General features: G+C 39.1%; 1 protein-coding gene across 1 annotated transcript; it reads left to right on the top strand.

Moving 5' to 3' along the window:
* The first annotated feature begins 1668 nt into the window (after nucleotides 1-1668).
* LOC111335088 (uncharacterized) lies at nucleotides 1669-10398 on the top strand. Its single transcript, XM_088753060.1, has 15 exons — nucleotides 1669-1708; nucleotides 2006-2072; nucleotides 2289-2625; nucleotides 3491-3536; nucleotides 3768-3872; nucleotides 4566-4829; nucleotides 5227-5499; nucleotides 6833-7105; nucleotides 7315-7485; nucleotides 7598-7777; nucleotides 8048-8218; nucleotides 8331-8510; nucleotides 8634-8859; nucleotides 9118-9245; nucleotides 9615-10398. The coding sequence occupies exons 1-15, from the start codon at nucleotides 1669-1671 to the stop codon at nucleotides 9863-9865; spliced, it is 2712 nt and encodes a 903-aa protein (XP_088609186.1). The 3' UTR covers nucleotides 9866-10398.
* The last annotated feature ends 2691 nt before the right edge of the window (nucleotides 10399-13089 follow it).

The following is a 13089-nucleotide window of genomic DNA, read 5'->3' on the forward strand; positions in this document are numbered from 1 at the left end:
AAACACCTACCTAATCCGTCTAAAGAGACTACCTGCCTTGAATTTGGACAATTAATTAAAACAAGGTTTGTGTGTTGGACAGGCCCTGAAAAACATGTTCCTGAAATATTAAATTTGAGTGGAGTCAAATGTTGTACGACGCAGAAACTGTTTTTATCTGTAATCTCTGGTGCTAACAACAAGATATCTACAGTCAAATCCTGACCGCTGTGTTCGACATCGACCATTGGGCTAGCCAGAACAGACAAACCTTGTTCTAATGCTGTTAGAGTGAACCTCAATGAATGATCAGCAGAAAGTTTGGCAGACAAGTGGGAAGACATAAACTTAGGTAAATCGGAATAGCCTACTAATGATTTTTCATGTAGATGGGATATCTGACTCAAAGTATCTTGGATTTCAAAAAGTCTTAGAAAAGCGGCAAAAGCACGTTTAATTTCAGCGATATACTTAGAAAGAAATTCCATTGTCATTCCTTCGCAGCATTTGGCTGAATTGGCAAATTTTTTTAGCTGTTTCTGCCAGTCATTAAAGGTACTTTGAACCATTTTTAAATCCTGAGACAAAAAGTTTAGTCAGTAATTTTGAACAAATACACAATTTTTCCGTCGAGAACTCGCATCATACTTTGTGAAATAGACATAGCGTAAGTTAGAGCTCTCAGAGTGGTCTTAAGGTTCTTAACGTGGTTATTTTCACATTTGTGTCCTGTCCCAGTCCAAATTGCACAAAAAATACCTAGAACACCTGCGTGACACATCCAATTCGAACGGCGCGTGCGGAAATGAATTGACTATACGAGAGTTAGTTATTTCTTTGAGTTGTTAAAATTATCAATAAGTCGTTTATCTAAGATATTTCGTTCCGGTTCCCAAGTTGACGGATTTCTGGGAAAGTTATGCCACTTAACTAGGTATTCCATTTTGCCTTTCTTTTTACGAGATCTAAGAATTCGCTCAGCTTGAAAAATTCGAGAGGTACCGGGATCGGTGCCCGGGTCCTCCACCAAATTTGTTGTGGGGGTTTTACCACTCGCTTGGCGAAATTAACAAGAGGTACTGAGACTCTGTAATTTTCTTCTTTATTCTCCTATACTGCTGCTTCTACTACAGCTAATTTTCTCTCTCTTTCTCCACTGCTTATTTCTATTACTTTCAGCAAGGAATGCCCCAGTATTAAATACAAAAATCACAGACATGTTTGGGTTAGCTAACCGTGGGAATTTCCAAAACAGGATGTTCAGTGTGGGTAAAACTCAAGGTCAGTTTTACCAACCCAAACATGACCACCTAGCAAACTAGTCATCCTCAACCATAACAAGGGATTAAAATGTCTAGCACGGTGAGAACTGAGCCAAGTTCAAGCACACTCTAAAAATGAATGATCAAAACTATAGATTCATCAAAATAGCACGTAGGGGCGAAAAGGCGAGACTAAATAAAACAAAAGGTAAACCTAAAAATACTGGTAATATCAATCCTTGAAAACGCTCTACAACATAAGTATAATACTGGAAGAGGCTTTGCATTATTTAAAAATAAATTTTATTTATATGAATAGGTTTTGAGCTAAGAGGTCAACATCATGTGACAATATAACTGCTGGAAAAAACTTAGAACGGAAGTCAACAAGGTTTCTATTTCGACGAGCCGGAGAGGTTTGCCAAAAATGGAGACGAAAATTGTTAACCCTTTGAATGCCAACCCAGGTGCATGCCTCGCAACCAGCGGCCATATTGGATTTTTCATAAAATAATTTTACTCAACAATTTGAGCCCTTTGGCATTGTATAACTCTTTTTAGCTGCGACATTGTCCTCCTCACTTTCACTATCTTCGTTATTTTCATTCTCGCTTTAGAGTTCGTCGATCTCTTCGACTTCTTCCCCGCTTTCATCTTCATCCTCCGAGCTCGAAATACTTTCATTGTACTCTGAAACATCTCCATCACTTTCGTCGCCTCATATCACCTTTCGCCTCATATCGCCTTTCGTTTCCTCATATCAGAGTCTCTATCAGCGAAAACTTCTACCAAAACTTCCTCAGCTGTCATTCGACGTGTGCTGGCCGCCATGTTGGATTTGGCAAGGATTTGCCGCGAAAATAAACAAAGCCTTCTGGGTGTTATGTTGTGCCACAGTGCAAAATTCTGTGGTCAGCGGATTCTCAAATTGTTCCCAGGTCCTTTGAAACAACCACGGATAAAAACCTTGAACGACCGAGAAAAGAAACAAAATGCTTGTCAGAGGACGTATATATACGTCCTCGGTATCTGAGGGTCCTATTTTAGGACGTATATATACGTCCTTGGCATTCAAAGGGTTAAGCACTCGAGCGTTCTCCTTTATGGATTTTCATTCCATTTGATTCTTACCTTGGGTTCAATTGGTTTTACATGTTACTCATTGAACCGACTGGACAGCCGTTTAACAGCTATTGAGCAGAATTTGGTGTTGAAAAGTATTCCATATCGGCATGAAAATGGTGTGACTGTTAAAACCACATCTTCGAACGCACCCGGACGTAGATCGAAAACGGAGGAACAAATCTTCAAAAGAGATATTTCTACTCCATCCAACTGTGGCAAGTGCAGAATTGTTTGTTCCAACTTGAATCGACGGCAAAATGTGGGTTATTTTTCCTTACAATTATTAGTGACTATGTTTATATGTAACTGTAGTCTGTAATCACCTCACAAATAACGTGTACGTAAGCAAATGATAATTTTTACTCGTGGTATCGTACACTCAAACTGAAATGCTTCCTCCAAGAAACCAGTTTGGCTGTTTGCGGGAAAATTTCCAAACTTAGATTCGTATGTTTGCCTGAGGGACACGTCATTATTTATCGCCTGGGAAGATGGATCTATTTTGTTTTTAGAAGGGGGCGCGCATGGTCTTCAGGGGGGAACGGAGGAGGGATTTAAAAGAAAGACGAAATAACAGTCGGTTGCCAATTAAGTGCCAATGGGAGTGTGGCTCATAAGAATATGAAAATGGAGCCGGGGCGGGGGAAGCAGGTAAGGTATATTTCATTGTGACACAACGGGAGTCTTCCAATGCCCAGGCGACGAAAAATGACCAGTTTAAGGTCAATCTTCGATTACAAAAAAATATAATGAATCTTTGGGTGTCTTGTAAAACCAGTTTTTATTTCATAAATAGGCATGCTGAGCATCTGTTATCATAAACAACTCAATTAATGTAACATGAACATCCACATTTTAGAAGAAAATTTGAAAGGGATAACTGACTTATTTTGTCTCCTTTTCACCTTTCATTTGAATTGTAAATAAAAAGTTATGTTATGATATGCGAGCCATCTGTATTCATGGTGTTTGATAACCAAATTTGACAGAGTGAGGTCCACAATAGCATGGCTTTGACCTTATTATTTTTTTATGATCTAGACACAGATTCCGTGGAAAGTTTCTAGTTTTGTCTTTTTCCTGATGCCTTGGTTGAAGCGTAATTTTTTTTGTTAAATCAACAGAATAAGACACAGGATCAAGGTCATGAAAATATCGTTTGCATGAAAGGTATGTTCATGATGTCTGCATGAGCCTGTATGGACAGGTCCCCATTATCAATGCTACGAATCCAGCATTTCTTTACCAACGAGAAATCGTGAGGCCTTGAGCAAATTTGAACCAGCGGCAAGAAGTCTGTACCAGCTCTCCAAACAGATGAAGAGTTGCATGGCAATTGAATCAGATCAATCAGCTTGGTTTTACAATTTTAATCTGTAATTATTACTTAAATCTCATCAGGTCGCACTGGACCTCAAGGTCCACCAGGTCCTCGCGGTTTTCCTGGACCTGCAGGTCCCAAGGGACCTCCCGGTAGAAAAGGAAGGAAAGGAGGGCCCCAGTTAAGTAAGATTTTCGTATCTTTGACGTCATTATTAAATATTCAGTTCGTTATGATAAAGATGAGTGTTATTTAGAAAATGGTTAATACTTTGCTTTCATTCCGTTTGTCGAGTTATTAGTACAAGCGGAAGCAAGTTTTGCTCTTTGAGTGCCCTGCAAACTTTCCATATGCATCTATCTCGGTGTGCGCTAGGGGTTATTATAACCAATAGGACATCGAACATAATTTTTTTTAAATTGGCATATTTATTGCTGCAAGGGGGGGCTCACTCCTTGCCATATAAGGTCAAATGGCATTTGATGGGGTCAACAAATCAGAACACCAAAAATACAAATTATATATAAAAATAAGAATTTGACTTAACGATACTGACTACAATAACGCAATGGGGATTAATTAGAAAGGGCTAGGGCGCACGCTTCGTTAAAATGGATGTTGGTTGATATTTCATCGTTGTGGCTGGGTCCTGCCATTATGCAAGACTTCGTCCTCTCCATTGGTGTCTCTTGAGAATATAACAAAACGCGAAACCTGATAATGTTAACTGCATGAAACTGTACATCAACTGAAACATGCAATATGACCATGAATCTTCCACAGGAATCTGAATTATTGCGTTGATAATTGTTGTATCTGATCTAAGGAGTGCTGGTGTAAAAGAGTGGTCTTCAAATAAGATTTATCCCATTTTTCAGAAAAACCACATTTCATCATAAAACCTTCCTCTTTGACCGTCACGGAGAAGCAAAATGTAATATTATCTTGTAAGGCAGTTGGGTTTCCAAAGCCCAAAATAACATGGTATAAAAATGAACGAGTGATTGAGCACGAGACGAAACAATTTGAAGAAGGACGCCTGGAATTAAGAAATATCCTTTTTGAAGATCGCGGTCTCTATATCTGCATCGCGGAGAATATACTGGGTAGAGTAAAAATATCTGCAAATGTCACAGTACAAGGTAGGTTGAATGATTAACGTATACTTCAATTCATTCGCTTATATTAAACTTAAAATGCTGTGTCGTATCAATTCGTTCAAGACCAATCATCCGTCTCTGGTCAGTTTTCGATAAGGGTTGGTTTGCCACATCGTGGCGAGTTGCTTGTCAAGTTACTCAAGAGTGATTGAACAGTGTCCAAATTAATTTTTTTCAGAAAACTGAAAAACAAAAGCGTGTGAACAAATATGGGATTTTACCGCTTCAAAATCTGCAGGATTTTTCGTATCTTTGTTGTATTTGTTGTGTTTTATTTGTTTTATTTGTTGTTGTTGTTGTTGTTTTTTTTTAGTGATTCTAATAGTAAGTGGCTATAGAATATCTAATATATTTCTTGCGTTTATTCGTATTGCACTAGTACCAACAAAATTCAGGATTAAACCAGAGATATCGGTGACAGCTTACATAAAATGGGACTTTACTCTAAAATGTGACATATTTGGCAACCCTACACCCGTAGTAACGTGGACACGAGCGCAGAGTGAACTTCCTGTCAATAGACATGTCATTTCTGGAAACAAGCTGACAATTCTTAACACGACAAAAGACGATTTTGGAGCTTATCTTTGCCAAGGGCGGAATCCGTTACAAAGTGTGATAGGAGCGATATGGGTCAGGGTTAAAGATCCAGGTTAGTAAAGAATCTAAGGAACGAAAATTTTTCATCGTTACTGGAAGTTCTTTTGCATATGGTTTTATCAGAACAGTACATCAGAGCCCCTGATATATCTTTGATAACTGAACGTATTCCAGGGTACTCGTATCAAAAGAATATACACTTGGAAACAACGGTGTCATTATTATTATTATTATTATTATTATTATTATTATTATAACAATATAAATAATCTTTATTTAGCAATAATTTCCATAAAATCCTCTACAATACAAAATATTAACAGCGTAAAAAACAATCCAAAATAACTCACTTTCGGCTCACATCTACTTTTTTTAATGTCAAAGTGTCTAGAAAACTAAAAATAACGGAGTCAAATCCTAACAGATTCAAAGTCTAATAATCTGAGAAGTAAAAGCATGTCTAAAACTATACAGAAAAGAGAAAGGTGAATGGCAAATCTAGAACCCTATATACAGCCGCTTCTTGTCGTTTTCATGGATGCGATGAATCTGCTGTGGTTCCTGGTTCTTGTAAGACTCGGCATTAGGGTGACAAACCCTCACATCGAAGAATGCCGAACTCTGAGGATCCAAGAAGCCACGTGCCCAAACGTCCAATCTTACGTCTTGTGCTCTATTAGACCCTCTGCTGAGTTGTTCTTCAGTGATGTCTTGGAGAACTGGCTCGACCTCGAAATCGGTACACACTATACTCAAAAGGTCGGCCTCGAGGTCTCTCAACTCATTATGCCGTTGGATAACAAAGCCTCCTCGTTTGAAAATCATTGCGTGGTCTGCTGTAAAGTTTTCCCCACACGCACACACTGATGGAATTATTATCATTATTATTGTTATTATTATTATTATTATTATTATTATTTTCGTCATTATTAGGAATAGTATCTTTGTCATCCTCAGCTTCATTATCATCATCATCATCATCACCATCACCATCATTGTAATCAATTTCATTATTATTAATATCATTATCAACATGATCATCATCATTATTACTATTATTGTCATTATCAATTAAACAGCTCCCAGCTGCTTTAGTCATTTAATTTTGCCATCACAATTAAGTAGCACTGAACTCCCTTTTTCTTATTTAGTTCAATACGAGTGACTTCGATTAAGTTTATATTCCATTTGATTTTATTGTCATCGAACTGGAAAATCATCGATTGCACTCACAGAGGCTTTTACTTGGATTCAGCCTTTTGCAGTGGTTAACTAATTGGGGCCCAACCAATATATAGCTAAACGGACCCTCTTGATTATAATAGACGGCAGAAAGCTGTGAAAAATAGACAGCCAGTTCTTACTGCGTTTATCTGTTGTTTCAGTGAATCCTTACATTATGTCAAGTCCTAATAAAACACAAGTTCAGCACTTTGGTGAATCTGTTAACTTAAGTTGCTCTGCGGGTGGTACTCCTTTACCGAAAATCCAATGGATCAAGGACGGACGACGAGTAATGTCATCAGCAGAAAATGACAGCAATAGTTTGATACGGAGTGAACTCGTCATTCATCAGTTCAAGCAGAGCGATGCTGGGAACTACACATGTCTATTTTATAATGACAAGAATGCTACAGCCGAAGCTAATACAGTTTTAGGTAAGTAATTAAAATATCTACACAGGGGAATATAAAATATTCACCACCATAAATAGAAAAGTAACAGCTTTCCTTTGGTGCGAAGTATCCTCTGATCTTTTTTTGCATTCATTATCTGTTCCGGTAAGAAACCAAACTTTCGATTGCGAAGCTCGAGGAGAACTGTGAGAGCTAACGATTAAGTTAGCGATTCTTCTTTGTCTTTTTAGGCTTATTCAGTTGTGACAATCCTGGTTCTCCGATTAATGGACAAAAGCATGGCTCGCGCTACTGGACAGGAGAATCTGTTTCCTTTACATGCATGCCGGGATATCGGCTCAGTGGGCCGTCCGTGAGATTATGTCTTCCTTCCGGTCAATGGAGTGGAGTACAGCCGTCATGTAAGCGCTGCGATCCGCCTGCACTCTGCAGAATTTTATAACGTTCTAGCTACGACTGGTAAAACCACGAACTTGTGGTTTACTTTGGGGTCCTTTTTTGGTTTTCCTATAGGTCACAGAGTTTGTCCCCCTCTGAAGAAACTGCAAAATGGCTTTATTTATGGACAGCAAAACTGGGAAGGGGAACGTATTTCATTCAGTTGTAGGCCAGGCTACTGGCTAAAGGGACCATCCGAACGTCACTGCTTGGGTAATGGGTCATGGACAGGAGAGATGCCAATTTGCACGCTTGGTGAGATATTCTATAGATAAACAGCAGGCAGCTGTTGTGTGTAATCAATTTATTCATTTCTCTACTGATCATTCATCTGAATGAGAAAAAGAACTTCAAAATTAAATTTCATTTTTCTTTGACCTTAGTAGCGCTAGGCAATACCTACACTCTGTATTTCCAGCGAAACGGAACCAGCGATCATGTCTCAAGAAAAATGCCAAGCCTTACAGTTTGAGCTCATTATCTGTTCCTAACAATTAAGTTAAGGATTTTTCTTTGTCTTTTTAGCCTCAAACAATTGTGGCAATCCTGGTTCACCGATTAATGGACAAAAGCATGGCTCGCGCTACTGGACAGGAGAATCTGTTTCCTTCACATGCATGTCAGGATATCGGCTTATCGGGTCCTCCGTGAGATTATGTCTTCCTTCCGGTCAATGGAGTGGAGTACAGCCTTCATGTAAGCGCTGCTAACCGCCTGAATTCTGTAGCATTTTACAAAGTTCTATCTACGACTGGTAAAACTGCACATTTATGGTTTACTTTAGGGCCCTTTCTTGGTTTTCCTGTAGGTCACAGAGTTTGTCCCCCACTGAGGAAACTGCAAAATGGCTTTATTTATGGACAGCAAAACTGGGAAGGAGAACGCGTTTCATTCAGTTGTAGGCCAGGCTACTGGCTAAAGGGACCATCCGAACGTCACTGCTTGGGTAATGGCTTATGGACAGGGAAGATGCCAACTTGTCAATTTGGTGAGATATTCTATGGGTAAACAGCAGGCATCTGCTGTGTGTAATCAATTCATTTATTTCTCTACTGATTATTCATCCGAATGAAAAAAAGAACTTCAAAATTTCATTTTTCTATGACCTTAGTGGCGCCTGGCAATACCTACGCTCTGTATTTTCCGCGAAAAGGAACCAGCGATTATGTCATCTCAAGAAAAATGCCGAGCCTTAATGCTCTGACAGTGTGCTTGTGGATGAAAATAACTGCAGGAAGCAACGGATGCCCGCTGAGCTATGCTGTTTCTGCTGAAGACAACGAACTGATTCTTCATCACTATTCAAGGTTTTATATATATGTAGGAGGCTCAATCAGGTAAAGGTAACGTCATTTGATAACGGCAGTTTGGTTCAAATATCGAGTATTAAAGGTCTAAGTAGATGCGGTAGATGCTCCGCTTAAAATTTCACCGCTGAGCAACTTGAAAGCACGTGCAGGTTATATTGATATTGTGAGCTTGAGTTCGCGTACCCTTTACCACCGGTATGAAATTAAAAACTTGTTAAATAAGTGTCAATAGAAAATGTTTATCAAGCCGATCAGTGACAATTGTTCATCCTTGCTTCTCTTTAGTCGTACCTCTGTATCAGCAAATGATGGCAACTGGCATCACATTTGTATGACGTGGGAGAGTAGTGCTGGATCGTGGCAATTGTTCAAGGATGGTCGGATTGCCGCTTCTGGTCGCGGCCTGGCGAAAGGTAAACACCTCTGCCATCGCTAAGTAAAACTTACTTTTTATCGCTGCTTCTTCGAGCACCTCTTAACTTACATTCAGGCCTCGTCCACACTAATCCGCTTTCAAACGAAAACGGAGCTGTTTTGCTCCGGATACGGCTATCGTCCGTACTACAACGCCGAAAATGATCACCGAAAACGGAGCCATTCGAAAACGCTCTCCAGAGTGGAGCGATTTGAAAACAATACTTTTTGAAAACGCTGTTTTCTAGCGTGGACGGACAAAACGATGCTTCAGACCAGCTGCTTAATGTTACAAAGCAGTTTCATTTGTTTTATTGTTTCTGAAAGCGTGACATTAGTTCGAAATCTGTATAATTTCTTTCCATTAGGTCACTGTATCCGCGGAGGTGGGCTCCTGGTATTAGGACAAGAGCAAGACTCACTGGGAGGAAGTTTTGACGCAAGGCAAAGTTTCATTGGTGAACTGACAGGTGTTAACGTTTGGAGTCGCGTGATAAGAAATAATGAGATCACGCGCTTGTCTCGGGCGTGCATGACAGGGGAGGGGGACATCCTTCAATGGCACAACTTTAAAGCTGATGTGCGAGGCTCAGTGCAGTTAATTTACCCGACCTGCTAAAGTTCCAACTCCAAGGGAGATTAACAGTATGCGGGCGAAACCTACGTCGCGATCCCCAGCGATAATGACTCCACTGTTTGTCTGTCTTTTTTTTTTCTCCTCCATTTAACAAATCTAGAAGGACATAACATAGTTAGCTAATTAGATGCCCTTTAAATGAAATCACAATTTTTTTCCAGAAAAATACAATGATAAAAGAGAAAAGGTATAATCAAACCACAAATTAGTAACAGATAGTACACAGCCAATGTAGGTAAAATCTTTACTGCGTCTCCCACACGGTCAAAGTAGAACAGTATTTAATACTGAGAGAAGTAGAAGTGCTCTTTAAAATAGTTTCCAAAATACTCCCACAACATTGCTTTATAGGGGAAATGTATGTGGAGTGTTTTTATAAGGCTTGCGATTAAGGTGAAAGCTATTTTTTATGATTTTTGTCACTATTACTATTTTCTGCTGCATATGACTGAATATACTTAAAATAATAAAAAATATATCATCACTGATAATAAAAAATTGAAGTTGATTATTTATTTTCTTTTGCTGTTCTTCTTTTTGTATTTTTTTACGTTTATTTGTCCACTCAGACATTTGACATTTCGTGCTACGTTATACTTACCTCTACATTTGCAGAACGAAAATGAACAAGCGTTTTTAAAGATAACATGTTACTTTTCGAAAGAATAAAAGAGCTTTTAAGTTTTGAGCTCGGTAAAGATATAGAGAAAGATGTTTTTCGTCTCAGGGGTCACGCACCGCGTGGGACAAAGATTATCTTTTACGTTCCCATGAGGACTCAGAAATTTTTCTTTGTCTCACACGCGTGAGTAGACGACGAACATCTTTCTATTCACATATTTCTTCTTTGCAATCAATTGTTCGATTGAAATATTTTGCTAAAGTAATGTATTTCTCGCCTTTCTGTATTACCATGCATGTGCGCCAAAACTCTTCCGACTCGCCACATTTATTGTTTGACGTATCGTCTCCTTTGTTGCTTGATCTCTTCACAAAGACTGAATAACGTAACTGCCCAGTTACGTTGTGGTCCAGCCCATTTTTCTTCCATTCCTTGCACAAAGCTTATTCCGTATTCTTAAATATGTCAAACGCTCAATAAATCTAAGTTTATGGCATTAATTTAACAGAGGGTTTCTTTTAGTTTTTAAACAGTTGGAGTTGTTGCCCTGAATAAGCTGTAAAAGAAGTCAAGTTACATGTATTCTTCTGCGCTTTTGGCTTTATTACTTGCACTTCTTCGATGCACTCAGATTACAGGGTCCAACAATATCATAACTCAACCCGAATAAAGCTTTTGCTACAAGAAATTTTAACAATCGGAAAGGAGTACTGGACTTATGAATGGCCATGGACTGCGCGATTCCAGAGAATCTTTGTGCAGAGTTTCTTATGAAAAAACTGTCGTCAGTATGTATAGTAAGCTTAGTAATGCGTACTTCACTTTGACCAGCGAATGAGACGCTCTAACAGATTAATGAAGAGATGATTCGAACCTCTGAAGTTTTACATTTGTTTCAAAACTCCAACTTAAGGCATGGGGGTCGGGGTCGCTCCATTCGCTCCATTCAACTCGTACTGCCTTGTTGGACGCCACAAACAATTGGGACTTTCAACATTGATAAAAGCAGTATAAATGCAGTTTTTTTCTCGACCTAAGAAAGGCTTTTGATACCGTTGACAATACAATTCTTATGTCTAAATTATTCGAATATGGTTTCCGCGGTATTGCTTATGAATGGTTTAGGTCATACCTAGATAATTGCAATCAACAATGTTTCGTAAATGGTTCACTCTCAATTAGTCAAGTTCTCAGTTGTAGAATTCCGCTGGGAACAATTCTGGGACCTTTGCTTTTTGTTTTATACATAAATGATCTTCCTAATAGACCTTATTCATAAATGGCCGCCGTGCGGAAATGGCCTGGTTTCGAATGCATGAAAGCGAGGCTTGGTAAGCCAGAAAACTCTTGGAGAACACATTTGTGACTATAATTTCTCAAATAATATTGTTTAAGTAGTCTAAAGTTTTTGAGGATATTGGCAGGAAAAAGATTTCTTAGTCACTAAACGGGATATCTCTGAGTTAAAGAAAGATTTCCGCGTGAAGAGCCTCAGAGATGCTGTGTCCCGCTCTTTAGTTCATATAAGAACCATACCACTTTAAAGGCATTAGTGGGGATTTCACATAAAAGGGCTTTCACATTTATTTGGCAATCAATGTAAAATGGGGGTTGACAGGCCTACACGACTCCTCAGCCCGTATTTAGAGTAGCCTATTCAAAGTTTGGCTCTAAAGAGCATGTCTTTGAGCGACCGTCCTCTTTTGTAAAATACGAGAAGCGGATTTTTGTATATTTCGTTCAGTAGTGGTTGTGTTTCTATTAAATTCCAGTGTCTCATGAGAATTTGGCACTGATGGCTGGTATTGTGTAATAAAAGGCAAGATTCGTTGGTTCGTCTTTTGTTTCTGGTGAAGAGCTAATTTCCTGTTTTTTAATTCACTTCTGACAGGGTTGTGCTAATGAGGTCCTCTGGATAGCCTCTCTATAGATATCCTCTCTCTACAGTTCTTATTGTTTGAGAGGAGTTTATTCTTAGAAGTCTAAGGGTCTCCCCTTTTATGAAGTCTTTTTTTTAATTCTTTGTGGGTGACAGGAACTATAGTGTGTATACTGAAATGTCTCAGTTTGTTTAAAAGAGTACGCACATCGGGGATTGCGTCTTTTTCAAATCGTTCGCCTTTGTAGATGTACAGCGATTTTTTTTCACTGTCTCAATCGTTAAGTTGTCTTGATTGCTTTCAGCTTGCGCCACGCGCGTCGATTCGATCGCACTACAGTTCTTAGTGTTCAGTGTTCCAGCCGTTTTGGCTCGTTTTCGTTTCTTTATTTCGGTCGTAGAACGACCGATTTTACGTTCATAGAAGCACATGATCACCTTTACTGTTTCTTGCTCCGTGTTGTTAAGGATTTGCTTTATCTCATTTTTTAAATCCTCGTCTGCTCTTATTTTGGCCCTCGCCCTATGTTGTAGGGATTCTGGGCATGTTCTGCTATGCATTTGGTACAGAGGGATTTGTTCGTTATCCTCAGACTTATCGAGTAGATCATCTTCAGTGGCGTTGTCATATGAGGCTTCCATGTTTTCTTCATTATCTGAATGGCATTCTTTTGGCCCGGGGCTTTTAGTAGCCCATCTGCCGTT

Source organism: Stylophora pistillata, chromosome 3 (genome assembly GCF_964205215.1).
Source record: "Stylophora pistillata chromosome 3, jaStyPist1.2, whole genome shotgun sequence".
In the NCBI taxonomy this organism is placed as follows: Eukaryota; Metazoa; Cnidaria; class Anthozoa; order Scleractinia; family Pocilloporidae; genus Stylophora; species Stylophora pistillata.

Bases quoted from the DNA above. Each gene is read 5' to 3' on its own strand.
- LOC111335088 (XM_088753060.1), top strand. From the start codon at position 1,669: ATGGAGACGAAAATTGTTAACCCTTTGAATGCCAACCCAG. The intron at 3,873-4,565 runs GTAAGATTTTCG...CCCATTTTTCAG, and splicing joins GAAAGGAGGGCCCCAGTTAA to AAAAACCACATTTCATCATA. The intron at 8,219-8,330 runs GTAAGCGCTGCT...GTTTTCCTGTAG, and splicing joins GAGTGGAGTACAGCCTTCAT to GTCACAGAGTTTGTCCCCCA.